The 17,504-nt window shown below is 39.3% G+C and overlaps 1 protein-coding gene across 1 annotated transcript in view; it reads left to right on the forward strand.

The window, feature by feature from the left end:
* The window catches only part of FBXL13 (F-box and leucine rich repeat protein 13), a 337,895-nt gene that overhangs the window by 171,344 nt on the left and 149,047 nt on the right, over positions 1–17,504 (forward strand). The window contains exons 5-6 of the mRNA XM_035021381.1: positions 6,810–6,905; positions 9,445–9,577. Coding sequence (XP_034877272.1) covers positions 6,810–6,905; positions 9,445–9,577 — 229 coding nt within the window. The remainder of the gene's footprint in view (positions 1–6,809; positions 6,906–9,444; positions 9,578–17,504) is intronic.

The raw sequence follows: 17,504 nt of genomic DNA on the forward strand, positions 1-17,504 counted from the left end.
GGTAATGCTGGCCTCATAGAATGAGTTTGGAAGTTTTCCTTCTGTTTCTATTTTTTGAAACAGCTTCAGTAGAATAGGTATTATTTCTTCTTTGAATGTTTGGTAGAATTCCCCAGGGAATCCATCAGGCCCTGGACTCTTGTTTTTTGGGAGGTTTTTGATCACTGCTTCAATCTCCTTACTGGTTATTGGCCTATTCAGGTTGTCAATTTCTTCCTGTTTCAGTCTTGGCAGCTTATAGGTTTCCAGGAAGGCCTCCATTTCATCCAGATTGCTCAGTTTATTGGCATATAGTTGTTGATAACAATTTCTAATAACTGTTTCTATTTCCTTGGTGTTAGTCATGATCTCTCCCCTTTCATTCATAATTTTATTAATTTGGGTCCTTTCTCTTTTCTTTTGGATAAGTCTGGCCAGTGGTTTATCAATCTTATTAATTCTTTCAAAGAACCAACTTCTAGTTTCATTGATCTGATCTACTGTGTTTCTGGTTTCTAATTCATTGATCTCTGCTCTAATTTTCATTATTTCTCTTCTAATGCGTGGCTTAGGCATCGTGTGTTGCTTTTTCTCTAGTTCTTTAAGGTGTAGAGTTAGTTGGTGAATTTGGGATTTTTCTTTTTTTGAGTGAGGCTTGGATGGCTATGTATTTCCCCCTTAGGACCGCCTTTGCAGTATCCCATAGGTTTAGACCAATGTGTTTTCGTTCTCATTGATTTCCATGAATTGTTTAAGTTCTTCTTTGATTTCTTGGTTGACCCAGACATTCTTGAGCAGAGTGGTCTTTAGTTTCCAAGTGTTTGAATTTCTGCCAAATTTTTTCTTGTGATTGAGTTCCAGTTTTAGAGCATTGTGGTCTGAGAATACGCAGGGAATAATCTCAGTCTTTTGGTATTGGTTGAGACCTGATTTGTGATCCAGTATATGGTCTATTCTGGAGAAAGTTCCATGTGCGCTCGAGAAGAATGAGTATTCTGTTGTTTTAGGGTGGAATGTTCTGTAAATATCTATGAGGTCCATCTTGTCCAATGTATCATTCAAAGCTCTTGTTTCCTTGTTGATTTTCTGCTTAGATGATCTGTCCATTGCTGAAAGTGCAGTATTGAGGTCTCCTACAATTATCGTATTGTTATCAATATGACTCTTTATTTTGGTTAACAGTTGGCTTACGTAGATGGCTGCTCCCAAGTTGGGGGCATAGATATTTACAATTGTTAGATCTTCTTGTTGGACAGACCCTTTAAGAATGATACAGTGTCCTTCTGTGTCTCTAACTACAGTCTTTAGTTTAAAATCTAATTTGTCTGATATAAGAATTGCTACCCCAGCTTTCTTTTGAGGTCCATTGGCATGGAAGATGGAGCTCTATCCCTTCACTTTCAGTCTGGATGTATCTTTAGGCTCAAAATGAGTCTCTTGTAGACAGCATATGGATGGGTCCTGTCTTTTTATCCAATCTGCAACCCTGTGCCATTTTATGGGAGCGTTTAAGCCATTCACGTTGAGAGTGATTATTGAAAGATATGAATTAATTGTCATCATGTTGCCTGTGAAGACGCTGTTTTTATAGATTGTCCCTGTAAATTTCTGTTGTATATCACTCTTGGGGTCAAAGAAGATATTTACTGTTTGTCTGTTGTTGACTCTTGGATTTTTTTCCCCTCATGTGATTTGTAATTTTTATTGAAAACTCATTTTTTGTGGGGGGATTAATCTGTAGGACTCCTATAAGGCATGGTTTGAAGATGTGCCTCTTTAGAGAGATGGTATTTATTTCTGCCAGATGTCCCAGAGTTACCACTGAGTTGGAAGCTCTGTGCTTGTTAATGTATCAAATCCAATTACAAAGGTAATAAATTCACATTGGACCCACAAATAACTAAAATTCAAATTCCAATCCACATGATAGCTGGTCTTTCATTACAAATTCTTTGGGATTTTTTTTTTTAAATCCCAGGCTAGTTACCTTAGTTTTTTCCTCACCAATAGGTAGTAGTTGTGTTGTTTTAATCCTCTCTGTTTAATAATCCTAGATTTCTCTCTATTTCCCCCTTTCTGTTTCCCTTTCTCTCTCTGACTCAAGTTAGGACTTCTAGCTTTGTACAGCTTGGTAACTTTTTCTGTCCCTGCATGGCCAGTGAAATCTGAAATCTATTTGTCATGAAATCTATTTTTCATGAAAAGCAAAACCATCCCCACTATTTCCTTATCCAGAGCAACTATAGTATGAACACCGTATTAGGAGTTTGGGTTTAGTACTGCATGGAGCACTGGTGTTACATGCAAACAATGAATCATAGAACACTACATCAAAAACTAATGATGTAGTGTATGGTGACTAACATAACATAATAAAATAAAATTAAAAAAATAAAAATTAAAAAAAAAAAGGAGTCTGGGTTTGCAAAGATTGTGGGCCTGGATATTTTCCTTACTTTTTTAAAAACTCAGGTATGTTTAAAAAAAAAAAAAGTGTGTTTTAGAGAGTAGAAAAAATAGTTGTCAGGGGCTGTGGTGTAAGGGAAATAGGGAGAGGTTGGAAAAAAGAGTACAAACTTTTCATGAAGAATAGTAGGAAGAAAGGCAGGTAGGGACAAGGCTCCCTGCCCTAAGAGGAAACCATCCCTAAAAGGATTTTATACCACCTCGGAAAGAGCTCGCCACCCTTTCCCACGTGACAAAAACCTAATTGGATGGCAGGTGCAGGGAGGGTTAATCGGATTAAAACAGCACACCAACAAGCCCATAAACCCCTAGATTTGGGGTGCCTGGGTGGCTCAGTCATTAAGTGTCTCCCTTCAGCTCAGGTCATGATCCCAGGGTCCTGGGATCAAGTCCTGTGTCAGGCTCCCTGTTCATCGGGGAGTCTGCTTCTCCCTCTACCTGTCACTCTCCCTGATTTGTGTGCTCTCTCTGTCAGATGAATAAATAAAATCTTAAAAAAAAATTTTTTTTTAAGAAATTTTTTTTGGGTAAATACCTAGTAGTGCAATTGCTGGGTCATAGGGTAGCTCTATTTTCAACTTTTTGAGGAACCTCCATACAGTTTTCCAGAGTGGCTGCACCAGCTTGCATTCCCACCAACAGTGGAGGAGGGTTCCCCTTTCTCTGCATCCTTGCCAACAGCTGTCCTTTCCTGACTTGTTAATTTTAGCCATTCTGACTTGTGTGAGGTGGTATCTCATTGCAGTTTTGATTTGTATTTTCCTGATGCCGAGTGATGTTGAGCATTTTTTCATGTGTCTGTGGGCCATTTGTATGTCTTTGTAAATGTCTCTTCATGTGTTCTGCCCATTCCTTAATTGGATTATTTGTTCTTTGGGTGTTGCAATTTGTAAGTTCTTTATAGATCTTGGATACTAGCCCTTTATCTGGTATGTCATTTGCAAATATCTTCTCTCATTCTGTAGGTTATCTTTTTTTTTTTTAAGATTTTATTTATATGTCAGAGAGACAGAGAGAGAGCACAAGGAGGGGAAGCGGCAGGCAGAGGGAGAAGCAGACTCCCTACTGAGCAAGAAGCCCAGTGTGGGACTTGATCCCAGAACCCCAGGATCATGACCTGAGCTGAAGGCAGATGCATAACTGACTAAGCCACCCAAGCATCCCAGTTGTTTTTTAGTTTTGTTGACTGTTTCCTTTGCTATGCAGAAGCTTTTTATCTTGATGAAGTCCCAATAGTTCATTTTTGCCCTTGCTTCCCTTGCCTTTGGAGACGTGTCTAGCAAGAAGTTGCTGCGGCCGAAGCTGCAGAGGTTGCTCCCTGTGTTCTCCTTTAGGATTTTTTGAGGGATTCCTGTCTCACATTTAGGTCCTCCGTCCATTTTGTGTGTATTTTTGTGTGTGGTGTAAGGAAATAGTCCAGTTTCATTCTTCTGCATGTGGCTGTCCAGTTTTCCCAACACCATTTGTTGAAGAGACTACCTTTTTTCCACTGGATCTTCTTTCCTGCTTTGTCGAAGATGAGTTGACCATAGAGTTGAGGGTCCATTTCTGGGCTCTCTATTCTGTTCCATCGATCTATGTGTCTGTTTTTGTGCCAGTACCATACTGTCTTGATGATTACAGCTTTGTAATAGAGCTTGAAGTCTGGAATTGAGATGCCACCGGCTTTGGTTTTCTTTTTCAACATTCCTCTGGCTATTTGGGGTCTTTTCTGGTTCCATACAAATTTTAGGATTATTTGTTCCATTTCTTTGAAAAAAGTGGATGGTATTTTGATAGGGATTGCATTGAATGTGTAGATTGTTCTGGGTAGCATAGAAATTTTAACAATATTTGTTCTTCCAATCCATGAGCTTGGAACATTTTTCCATTTCTTTGTGTCTTCCTCAATTTCTTTTATGAGTGTTCTGTAGTTTTCTGAGTACAGAAACTTTGCCTCTTTGGTTAGGTTTACTCCTAGGTATCTTATGGTTTTTGGTGCAGTTGTAAATGGGATCAACTCCTTAGTTTCTCTTTCTTCCGTTTCATTGTTAGCATATAGACCCAGCAATTGCACTACTAAGTATTTATCCCGAAGTACAAATGTAGTGATCTGAAGGGGCACCTGCACCCCAATGTTTATAGCAGCAATGTCCACAATAGCCAAACTATGGAAAGAGCCCAGCTGTCCATCGACAGATGAATGGATAAAGAAGACGTGGTATAATATGACCCAGCAACTGCACTACTGGGTATTTACCCCAAAGATACAAAAGTAGGGATCTGAAGGGGTACGTGCTCCCCGATGTTTATAGCACAATGTCCACAATAGACAAACTATGGAAAGAGCCAAGATGTCTATCGACAGATGAATGGATAAAGAAGATGTAGTATATATATACAATGGAATATTATGTAGCCCTCAAAAGGAATGAAATCTTGCCATTTGCAATGACGTGGATGGAACTGGAGGGTGTTATGCTGAGCGAAGTAAGTCAATCAGAGAAAGACATGTATCATATGACCTCACTGATATGAGGAATTCTTAATCTCAGGAAACAAACTGAGGGTGCTGGAGTGGTGGTGGGTGGGAGGGATGGGGTGGCTGGGTGACAGACATTGGGGTGGTTATGTGGTATGGTGAGCACTGTAAATTGTGTAAGACTGTTGAATCACAGACCTGTACCTCTGAAACAAATAATACATTATATGTTAAAAAAAAAAAAAGAAGAAGAAGAAGAAGAAGAAGAAGAAGAAGAAGAAGAAGAAGAAGATAGCAGGAAGAGAAAAATGAAGGGGGGGAAATCGGAGGGGGAGACGAACCATCAAAGACTATGGACTCTGAGAAATAAACTGAGGGTTCCAGAGGGGAGGGGGGCAGGGGGATGGGTTAGCCTGGTGACGGGTATTAAAGAGGGCACGTATTGAATGGAGCAGTGGGTGTTATATGCAAACAATGAATCATGGAACACTATATCAAAAACTAATGATGTAATGTATGGTGATTAACATAACATAATAAAAAAAAATGCAAGCCCCCCCCCCCAAAAAAAGATGTGGTATATATATATACAATGGATATTACTCAGCCATCAGAAACAATGAATACTTACCATTTACATCAACGTGGATGGAACTAGAGGGTATTATGCTAAGTGAAATAAGTCAATCAGAGAAAGACAATTATCATATGATCTCACTCACCTGTGGAATTTAAGAAACGAAATAGAGGATCATTGGGGAAAGGAGGGAAAATGAAACAAGATGAAATCATAGGGGGAGACAACCATAAGAGATTCTTAACCAAAGGAAACAAACTGAGGGTTGTTGGAGGGGACGGAGGTGGGGGGATGGAGTAACTGGTGATGGACACGAGAGGGGCGCCTGGGTGGCTCAGTCAGTTAAGCGTCTGCCTTTGGTTCAGGTCACGATCCTGGGACCCTGGGATTGAGCCCGGAGTTGGGCTTCCTGCTCGGTGGGGGATCTGCTTCTCCCTCTCCCTCTGCACCTCCCCAACACTCATGCTGTCTCTCTGTCGCTTGCTCTCTCAAATAAAATCTTTTTTAAAAGAGGAGGGCACGTGATATAAAGAGCACTGGGTATTATATAAGACTAAGGAATCACTGAACTCAACCTCTGAAATTAATAATACACTATATGTTAATTACTTGAATTTAAATTTAAAAAAGGAAATCTTTCTAAAAGCTTTGTTTTAGCATTTAAAAGCATTGTTTGGGGGGGCACCTGTGTGGCTCAGTCGTAATAAGCATCTGCCTTCGGCTCAGGTCATGATCCTAGGGTCCTGGGATCGAGTCCCACGTTGGGTTTCCTGCCCGGCGGGAGGCCTGCTTCTCCCTCTCCCACTCCCCCTGCTTGTGTTCCTGCTCTCGCTGTCTCTCTCTCTGTCAAATAAATAAATAAAATCTTAAAAACAAAAAAATCATTGTTTGTATCAAGAGGATTTGCAGGCTTTCTAATCTATCATTTTTCCAGAAATTGAAGCCAAGATGGGTTTATTGATCTTTCCTAGGAATCCTTTAAAGGGAATCTAGTTTAGTTCAGCAAGCAATCATTGAATGCCTTCTCTGTAGCAGCTACTATTTCGGGAAACCACTCATTTGCTAACAGAAAGCCACTTTCGGTCAGAAAATAAATCTATCTTCTTCCCCATCCTTTTGTGACTATCAATTGCAAAGATCACATTCTAACAAAGGCATCATCAGATAAGTTCTAGTACTTTAGATAAAATTCCCATGTTCAGCACTTAAACCCCAACTACAACAATATGGATTACATTATCATCATTAACAACAACAAAAAAAGGTAAGTGGCAGAGTTGCCTTTCATAATTTTCAAAATTGTGTATGTCTCTTCTTTGTGTTTAGATTTTCGCCTACCTCACTTTAAGAGATATAGGAATATGTGGTCAAGTTTGTCACTCCTGGACGTTGATGACACAAGGAAGCTCATTGTGGAATAGTGTAAGTAGACAATACTGGCAGCTATGTCTTTATTCTAGCTCTTAAAGGAGAACAGCCTGCTATAAAACCAGCTATATTAGGGACTACTTTTCCCTGCTCTCCCAATGGGGCCACAGAAAGTAGGTGCATTTGTTTTTCTTTTGTCCAGGCACAAGCCTGAAGGACAAGATGGAAAGATAATAAAGTTATTTAAAGAGATATATTATCAGTATTTTCTAATTTACATGGTAGAAATACATCGAATATTCTTTTTGGATGGAAACAGATCTCTGTTATATCTGAGTTAGACTTAACATTGCCTAACTCAGGATGCTGCTGAGATAAACTGAGGAAATGTAAGTAAAGTGCTTACTATGGAGCCTGGCATGTAGGCAACACTCAGTGAATATTAGCTCCTTTTATTGGTTCACAAAACATAACAAAGTAGCACAAAATATGGAGTAAAGGGGAAAAAAAAACTGAGCATGAAATGGGGCTAAAATATACAACATGTAAACACAGCTTGTTTGATATTCTTAGGGTATCTGCATGTACAAAGACAACATTCACTCTGGCATTTTCTAATATGGACAACTAGGCTGGTATTGTCATTGTACTATTTTTCTACTCTTCTTGTAACCTAGAATTTCTCATTCCAATAAGACACTGGGGAGAGGTCTCAGCCAACCACAAAAAATAAGCATAAATTGTCCTTGATGATTTCTCTTTTCTGTTCCTTGGATGATACTTTAATCTCTGTAATCATTTATGCCATCAACCAACGTTGTAGTGGCAACATTTTCCCTGTTTCCTGATGTCCAGTCAGTAGCTGACTTTACCACCCCTCCTTGATAGCCAGTGATCAGAGGAGTAATGACATCACATGCTCAAACTGACCTATGAGTAGATGGCTGGAACCATTCAGCATAAATTCTAACATTTAGACAAAGAAACTAAGGTGCCGTTCATAAATCAAGTCACCATCTTGACATCCCATTCTTGGCTTTACTATTCCTTGTGCAACAATGGCAAGAAGAAAATGTGCTTCTGTCTCCGCTAACCCATCTTGGCTACCAAATGTGAGATGCCTGTCTTAAGTTTATTTTTAGTTTAAGGCAGTGATACTCAAACTTCAGAATGCATCAGAAATAGGGGCGCCTGGGTGGCTCAGTCGTTAAGCATCTGCCTTTGGCTCAGGTCATGATCCCAGAGTCCTGGGATTGAGCTCCGCATCAGGCTCCCTGCTCCGCAGGAAGCCTGCTTCTCCCTCTCCCACTCCCCCTGCTTGTGTTCCCTCTCTCACTGTGTCTCTCTGTTAAATAAATAAATAAATCTTTAAAAAAATATTATCTAAAGGGGTTGTTAAAACAGATTGCTGATTGCCAAACCTAGAATTTCTGACTCAGTAGGTCTGGGGTGGGGCTTGAGAATTTGTATTTCCAACAAGTTCCTGGTGATGCTGATGCTGCTGGTCCCAGGACCATACTTTGAGAATCACTGGTTTAAAGTAATAAATCTCTTTCTTATGTGATAGATTGGGGATGTTACTTTTTGCTTTGGAAAGCCTCTAAAGAATAAAAAAATGATTCCAAGCAATCAGAAAGAGAAAGATTATATATAATACTAAGATCAGAACAAATCCTGCAGAAGCCTGGCAGGAAAAGCCAGCACTTTTGCCCAGACACCTCACTAGGTAAAGTTGGAGAAAATATGAGTACATGTCAGTGAAGAACAGAGCCTGGGTAGGAGGTTAAGTTTCTTTATGCTCAGCAAATTTCTTTCTCCACAATTCTTTGCTGTCCTTCATCTTCTATTAATTTTACCTTCATTTGTGAGTGCTCAAGTGTAACAAACATTTTAGCACAAAGAATAGCTTTGTTCAGATGGCAAGCTGATTGGAAGCTCATAAACTTAATCTTTTAGCTGAAAGACATGATTAATACTACGATATCAATACTATTGTTTATCAGCTGGCCCTGGCCACTCAGAGCTCCCAGAAATCTCTGTGCTCTTCAATATTACATGCAGTCAGCCAGGTTCACTCAGGTCATCTTTCCTTTCCCCTAGACCTCCCTCCTCCAAATTATGAGTTAGGAGAAGGCCACTCTAAACCCCACACTCTAAATTGTCTTCCCCACAGTCAAGAACTTAACACATCATCTATGCTCATGAATAGAGAAGGAGGCACCCATTAATAATGAACCTGGATGGGTTCATTGACACTGAAGTGGGGGGCAGCCTTGGGGCTCATCTGCAATGATGGGGGGTGAGGTATCCAGGCCACTCCAAGACAATCAACTCTGTTGTGGGGTAGATGTGAGACTCTTGCCCTCCCAGCTGTTGACCTAGATTGGACATTTGAAATCTGTTTGTAACTAAACCTGGGAATGACCATGAAAAAAAAATCTGCTTGTAATTAAGAATGACCCTGAAAACAAAGAAATGAAAAAGTGAGAGATATGATGAAGACATTTGTTTCTTGACGCTTTTAAAATATTAAAAATTTTTGCATGCAAAAGATCTTTCTCATTTCTTAATGTCTTTTGCTTATCCTTTTTAGATTGATTTTTCCGCAGTAAAAAATATAATCACAGATAAATGTATAGTGTCTACTTTGCAAAGGTGGCGTCTAAATGTGCTGCATTTGAATTTTCGTGGTTGTGTTCTCCGATTGAAAACCTTGAGATCTGTCAGTGAGTATGTTCATTACAACTCTTTGTCTTGCTTTCTGTTTTTAACTAAACAAATATAAAGAAAAATAGAAGGAAAATAGAAAGTTCAGTTACGGTCATAGGCCATAAGAATGCCAATTAAAAACATTTTAAATGCTTATAATATAGTCAGCTCTTACTGGATTGTATGCTCTGGGATTTGGTCCTTTGTCCATTCTTCTAGACTGCTTTTTTTGTTTAGCATTTGTCTATGTATCCTCAATTCATCTACTAAAAAAAATACAGTATAAGAATATATTCTCAATTTAAAAATTCTAACAATAGACTGTAAAAGCAAAAACTTACCTTTATCTCCCTCAAACCCATTCACTTACTCAAAGGTACTCAATGTTACCAGTTTTCTGTTTTTCTAAAATACATTTACATATATGTGATTAAAAATACACAATTAAAAATTTTAACATGAAAATGATCATATTGTTTTATATTTTCTTTTATATCCTGGAAATCTTTCCATGTCAGTCCATATAGAATTACAAAATTATTTTTAAATACTTAAAATCATTTTCCATACTATGGGTGTAGCATAATTTATTTAACTTTCTTCCTCTCGAAGGACATCGAGGTTATTTCCATTTTTTTCCAAACTGCTTTGTACTTTCATTGTGACATTTGTCTTTAACAGTCTTAAGTCAGTCTGAGCTGCTATAATAAAGCTTCATAGACCAGGTGGCTTATAAAGAACAGAAACTTAATTCTCACAGTTCTGGAAGCTAGGTGTCCAAGACCAGGGTGCCAACATGGTTCTAGAGAGGGCCCTCTTTTAGGTCATAGACGGTTGTTGTCTTGTTGTATCCTCACATGACAGAGAGAGGGAGACAGAGATTTCTGGGGTCCCTTGCATAAAGGTTCTAATCCTATTCATGAGAGCTCCACCCTAATTATGTCCTGAAGGCCCTCTACCTCCTAATATCATGACATTGGGGACTAGGATTTCAACCTATGAGTTTGGTGGTGGGGGCACATCCAGTCCATTGCATTAATCCATATGTTGTTTAAGGTGCATTTTTTAGTTTCCATATATATTTCTGGAAATGAAAGGAAAAAATATATTTTAAAAAGTGTACATCCATACTGATTTCAGATAATAAGAATGTCATAAACATAGGTAGATATCAACATGGATGGGTCTAGAGATATATGAGTGAAAGTAAGTTGCAGAATGACATACATAATCTAATACCCTTTGCATACAATTTTTCAATGTGCAAAATAATAATATACTTAATATTTTGAAAGATTTTCAATAATATATTTTTAAGGGGACACACACATATATAGCAAAATTAAAAAAGCTTGCATGGGAATGAAAACTCCAAATGCAAGGTAATGGTTACCCCTGAGGTGGACAGAGTTGAATGAAGTGGGGAAAATGTTCACAAATTTTTTTTTCTTTCTTTCTTTCTTTTTCTTTCTTTCTCTTTCTCTTCCTTCCTTCCTTTCTTTCTTCCTTCCTTTCTTTCTTTCTTTCTCTCTCTCTCTCTCTCTTTCTTTCTGGGAGAGAGAAGGTGGGGGAGGGGCAGAAGGAGAGGGAGAGAGAGAATCTTAAGCAGGCTCCACACCCAGCCCAGAGCCCGAAGTGGGGCTTGATCTCACGACCCTGAGATCATGACTTGAGCAGAAATCAAGAGTCGGATGCTTAACCGACTGAGCCACCCAGGCGCCACAAGGAGTTTCAACTGTACCTGTAATTTTTTTAATTGAAAAAGTAAAGAAAATATACCAAATGGGATAATTGTGACTGGTTGCTGATGCTGAAAAGAGCTATAGTTTTTACATGATGTTATTGTATTTGATTATATATTAAATTGTTTTCTGGGTTTTAATGGTTTGCCAGTTGATTCTTTGGGGTTTTCTAGGCAGGTCATTTATTTCCATTCATTCCAATCCTTATATCTTTTCTTTCTTTTTTTTTTTTTCAGTAGCAGGGATATGCAGCCATCTTGTCTCATTCTTTACTCCTTTTTCATATTTTTAATGAGAATAGTGTTACTATTATTACATCTTTCATTCCTGGCATACACCCTGTATAGGCATATAGCGCTGTTCCTTTTTTTACAGCAGCCATGTTTTGCTTGTTCCTCATTCAATCTCGTCATGTCTGCCTTTGGATTTTTAGGAACTATTAATGTCTGATCCACCAATACCACTTCCTGCTTTGTTTTCCAGGGATATTACAGATTTTTGAGAAAAAATCATTTCTTGGAATTTGGGTAGGAGAGGAAAGCTGAAATATGTGCTTAGTCTGCCATCTTGAATGAACTTATAACTTTATTAGTAATAAAGATTTAACAAAATAATTGTAAACTTTAATGTGCTAGCCACCTAGTTTATAGCAGCATTACCTACAATAGCCAAATTATGGAAACAGTCCAGGTGTCCATTGATTGATGAATGGATAAAGATGTGGTTATACACACACACACACACACACAATGGAATATTACTTAGCCATAAAAAAAGAACGAAATCTTGCCATTTGCAACCACATGGATGGAACTAGGGAGTATTATGCAAAGCAAAATAAGCCAATCAGAGAAAGACAAATACCATATGATTTCACTTATGTGAAACTTAAGAAACAAAACAAATGAGCAAAGGGGAAAAAAGAGAAAGAGAGAGGCAAACTAAGAACAGACTCTTAACTATAGAGAACAAACTGATGGTTACCAGAGGGAGTTAGGTGGGGAGAGGGGTTAAATAGGTGATGGGGATCAAGGAATGCACTTGTGATGAGCACTGGGTATTGTATGGAAGCATTGAATCACTGTATTGTATACCTGAAACTAATTATACTGTGTGTTAACTAACTGGAATTTAAACAAAAAGTTTAAAGAAAATGTGCTAGTCACCCAAACTCACTGCCTCCAGAAAAATGGACTATTAAAAAAATCTGTTTTTTGAAGAAAGAAAATGGACTCAAGATGCAACATTCAAAGTTTTGGTTTGGCCTAATATTTTCATGTTAGCAGTGGTGGTTGAACACTGGGGTGAGTTTCTGAGAAATGGCAGGGCATGTATCTCTGGAGGCTTTCATTCCTAGTTTGTTGAATTTTTTTAATCATAAAAGGGTGTTGAATTTTGTCAAATGCATTTTCCACATCAACTGAAATTTTTTTCTTCTTTCTATTAATATGTTGTTATTACATTGATTTTTGTATGTTGAACCATCTTTGCATTCCTGGGAACAATCTCACTTGTTCATTGTGTATAATCCTTATAATATGCTGCTGTATTTTCTTTGCTAATATTTTGTTGAGGATTTTTGCATCTATATTTAAAAGGAATATTGTTCTGTAGTTTTCCTTTCTTATGAGGTCTTTGGCTTCTTTATTGGCTAATACTGGCTTCACAGAATGAGTTAGGAGCTGTTTTCTCCTTTTCTATAGTTTGAAAGAGTTTGAGGATTGATATTATTCTTTAAATGTTTGGTAGAATTTGCCACTGAAGCCATCTGGTCCTAGGCTTTTCTTTGTTGAAAGTGTTTTGATTGCTGATTTAATAGCCTTATTTGTTACTTATCTATTCAGATTTTATGTTTCTTCTTGAGTCAAATTTGATAGCTTGTGTGTTCCTAGGAATTTGTCAGTTCCAACGTAGGGAACCTAATTTGTTGAAGTGCAATTGTTCATAGTATTCTCTTATAATCCTTTTTATTCCTGTGAAGCAAGTAGTAATGCATGCACTTTCATTTCTAATTTTAGAAATTTTAGTCTTCCCTCATTTTTCTTGATCAGTCTAGCTACAGGTTTGTTAATTTTTGTTGATCATTTCAAACAACCAACTTTTTAGTTTTTTTATTATGGTAAAATATACATAACACAAAAATTACCATTTTAACCATTTTCAGTGTACAGTTCTGTAGCATTAAGTGCATTCACATGGTTGTGGAACCATCATCACCATCCACCTCCAGAATTTTTCTTTTTTTTTTCTTTTTTTTTTTAAGGTTTTATTTACTTATTTGAGAAAGAGAGAGAGAGAGAGGGAACACAAGCAGGCGGAGCGGGAGAGGGAGAAGCAGGCTTCCCGCTGAGCAGGGAGCCCAATGTGGGGCTCGATCCCAGGATCCTGGGATCACAACCTGAGCTGAAGGCAGCCGCCCAACCACTGAGCCACCCAGGCTCCCCCAGAATTTTTCTTTTTTAAAGATTTTATTTATTTACTTGAGAGAGAAAGAGCAAGAGCGGGTGGAAGGGCAGAGGGAGAGGGACAAGCAGACTCCACACTGACTGAGGACCCCCCCCAATGTGGGGCTTGATCCCAGTAAGCTGAGATCATGATCTGAGCTGAAGTCAGATGCTTAACTGACTGAGCCACCCAGGCGCCCCCAGAACCTTTTCAAAAAGTTTTTTTTTTTTACTTGCAAAACTGAAACGCTGAACCATTATATATTAACTCCCCATTTCCCCCTACTCCCAACCTGTGGCAACTACCATTCTACTTTCTCCCTCTATGGATCTGACTACCTTATATAAGTGGAATCACACAATATTTGCCCTTTTGAGCCTGATTTCTTTCATTTAGCATCATGTCTTTAAGTTTCACCCATGTGGCAGCTCATATCTGAATCTCCCTCCTCTTTAAGAGTGAAAAATACGGGGGGCGGAGTAAGATGGCGGAGGAGAGGAGACCTGGATTTCGTCTCCTCTCAGGAATTCAGCTGGATAGGGATCAAACCATTCTGAACACCTACAAACTCAACAGGAGATCGAAGAAAAGAAGAGCAAAAACTCTCTGAACAGAAAAGCGACCACTTTCTGGAAGGTAGGACGTGCGGAGAAGTGAATCCGAGGCGATATTCGGGAGGATAGACGGCGGGGGAGGGGCCTCCGTCGGCCGCTTCTGGCAAGTGATAGAGCCGCGGAGCACAAAATCGGAACTTTTAAAAGTCTGCCCGGCTGAGGTACGTCACTCTGGTGGCTAAGCGAGGGGTGGAACCCTCCGGGACAGTGTGGTCTCAGGACCCTCGGGGTCACAGAAAGACCGGGGGTGCCTGAGTGCGGCAGAGCTCCCAGGTAACGGAGCAGGGAAGCCGGCTGCAGAGGCAGAGCCCAGGCGCGGGCTCTCAGCTCGGGGTCGCCATAAACCGGGATCCGCGGCACAGTCGGGCCCCTGCTCCTCCAGCAGGGACCCAACAAGCGGCAGATCCGGGGAGACTCACCTTCCTCCCCCGGGAGGAGCCGCGCGGGAGTGCACCGCAGGGATCTGCTGGGTTTGGAGACTCCACCCGGGGTCGGGTGCCAGAGATAGAAACGCGCGGTCACAGGCCGGGCGAGCACGGAGTGCGGCCGGAGACCGGGGAGACGGGAGTGACTGACGGCTTTTCTCTGGGGCTCACTGAGGAGTGGGGCCCCGAGTTCTCGGCTCCTCCGGGGCGGAGATTGGGAGGCCGCCATTTTCATTCTCCGCCTCCAAAGCTGTACGGAAAGCTCGCAGGGAACAAAAGCCGCGGAGAGCAAACCCGAGCAGATGACTTAGCCGGGAGGGGGCAAGGGCGGGCCAATTCCGCCTCCGGCAGAGACATTTGGAAACCACGGCAACAGGCCCCTCCCCAGAAGATCAGCGAGAACAGCCAGCCAAGACCGAGTTAACCGATCAATGAGAACGGCAGAACTCCAGCGCTAGGGGACTACTGCACATAGAATTCACAGCTTTTTTACCATGATTCTTTAGTCTTTTAAAGTTAATTTTTTTAACTGTCTTTTTGTCTTTTTATTTCTTTTTGAATTTTTTTTCCCTTTTTCAACCAACATCTTATCAATCCCTTTTTTTAAAAAAAAAAAAACATTTTTTTTTCATTTTTAGAGTCATATTCTATCCCTTCATAGTAGTTACCCATATTTTTGGCTTATATATATAAGTTGTTCTCTCTTTAAAATTTTGAGATAGTTTCTTCTAACAGATTAAAATATACCCTAAATCTCTAGTATATGGTGTTTTCTATTCCCCTGCCTGATCACATCCTCTCCCTTTTTTTTTTCTTTTTCTTTTTTCTTTTTTTAAGTCCTCTTCTTTCTTTTTTCAAACAACTTATCAATTCCTTTTATAAAATTCTTTATAATTTCCATCTTTACAGTCATATTCCATCCCTTCATCATATCAATCCTTATTTTTGTACATATATAAGTTTTTCTTTCTTTAAAATTTTGGGAGGCACTTTCTTCTAAAAGACCAAAATACACCCCAAATCTAGTGTGTGGCACTGATCTATATACCAGCCTGATCATATTTGATCACATTCTGTTTTTTTTTGTTGTTCTTGTTTTGTTTTGTTTGTTTTTGTTTTTATCTTTATCTTTTTCTTTTTTCTCTCTTTCCCTTTCTTTTCCCACTGCTTCAGATCTTTTCTGATTTGTTTAGAGTATATTTTCTGGGGACATTGTTACTCTGCTAGAATTTTGTTCTCTCATTAATCCATTCTCCTCTGTACAAAATGACAAGACGGAAAAAATCACCTCAACAAAAAGAACAAGAGGTAGTACTGACTGCCAGGGACCTACTCAATACGGACATTAGTACGATGTCAGATCTAGAGTTCAGAATCATCACTTTAAAGATACTAGCTGGGCTTGAAAAAAATATGGAAGTTATTAGAGAAACGCTTTCTGGAGAAGTAAAAGAACTAAAATCCAACCAAGTAGAAATCAAAAAGGCTACTAATGAGGTGCAATAAAAAATGGGGGCTCTAACTGCTAGAATAAATGAGGCAGAAGAGAGAATCAGTAATATAGAAGATGAAATGATGGAAAATAAAGAAGCTGAGAAAAAGAGAGAGAAACAACTACTGGATCACGAGGGCAGAATTCGAGAGATAAGCGATACCATAAGACGAAACAACATTAGAATAATTGGGATCCCAGAAGAAGAAGAAAGAGAGAGAGGGGCAGAAGGTATAATGGAGCAAATTATAGCAGAGAACTTCCCTAATTTGGGGAAGGAAACAGGCATGAAAATCCAGGAAGCACAGAGAACCCCTCTCAATATCAATAAAAATAGGTCAACACCCCGACATCTAATAGTAAAACTTATGAGTCTCATAGACAAAGAGAAAATCCTGAAAGTAGCTCAGGAGAAGAGGTCTGTAACCTACAAGGGTAGAAACATTAGTTTGGCAACAGACCTATCCACAGAGACCTGGCAGGCCAGAAAGGACTGGCAGGATATATTCAGAGCACTAAATGAGAAAAAATATGCAGCCAAGAATACTATATCCAGCTAGGCTGTCATTGAAAATTGAAGGAGAGATAAAAAGCTTCCAGAACAAACAAAAGCTAAAGGAATTTGCAAACACAAAACCAGCCCTACAGGAAATCTTGAAAGGGGTCCTCTAAGCAAAGAGAGACCCTAAAAGCAACATAGACCAGAAAGGAACACAGACAATATATGGTAACAGTCACCTTACAGGCAATACAATGGCACTAAATTCCTATCTTTCAATAGTTACCCTGAATGTAAATGGGCTCAATGCCCCAATCAAAAGACACAGGCTATCAGACTGGATTAAAAAACAAGACCCATCGATATGCTGTCTGCAAGAGACTCATTTTAGAACCAAAGACACCCCCAGATTGAAAGTGAGGGGGTAGAAAACCATTTACCATGCTAATGGACACCAAAAGAAAGCTGGGGTGTCAATCCTTATATCAGACAAATTAGATTTTAAACCAAAGACTGTAATAAGAGATGAGGAAGGACATTATATCCTACTTAAAGGATCTATCCAACAAGAAGATCTAACAATTGTAAATATCTATGCCCCTAACATGGGAGCAGCCAATTATATAAGGCAATTAATAACAAAAGCAAAGAAACACATCAACAACAATACAATAATAGTGGGGGACTTTAACACCCCCCTCACTGAAATGGACAGATCATCTAAGCA

The sequence above is a fragment of the Mirounga leonina genome, unplaced genomic scaffold (assembly GCF_011800145.1).
Source record: "Mirounga leonina isolate KUSES-001 unplaced genomic scaffold, KU_Mleo_1.0 Mir_174, whole genome shotgun sequence".
NCBI classification, from domain to species: Eukaryota; Metazoa; Chordata; class Mammalia; order Carnivora; family Phocidae; genus Mirounga; species Mirounga leonina.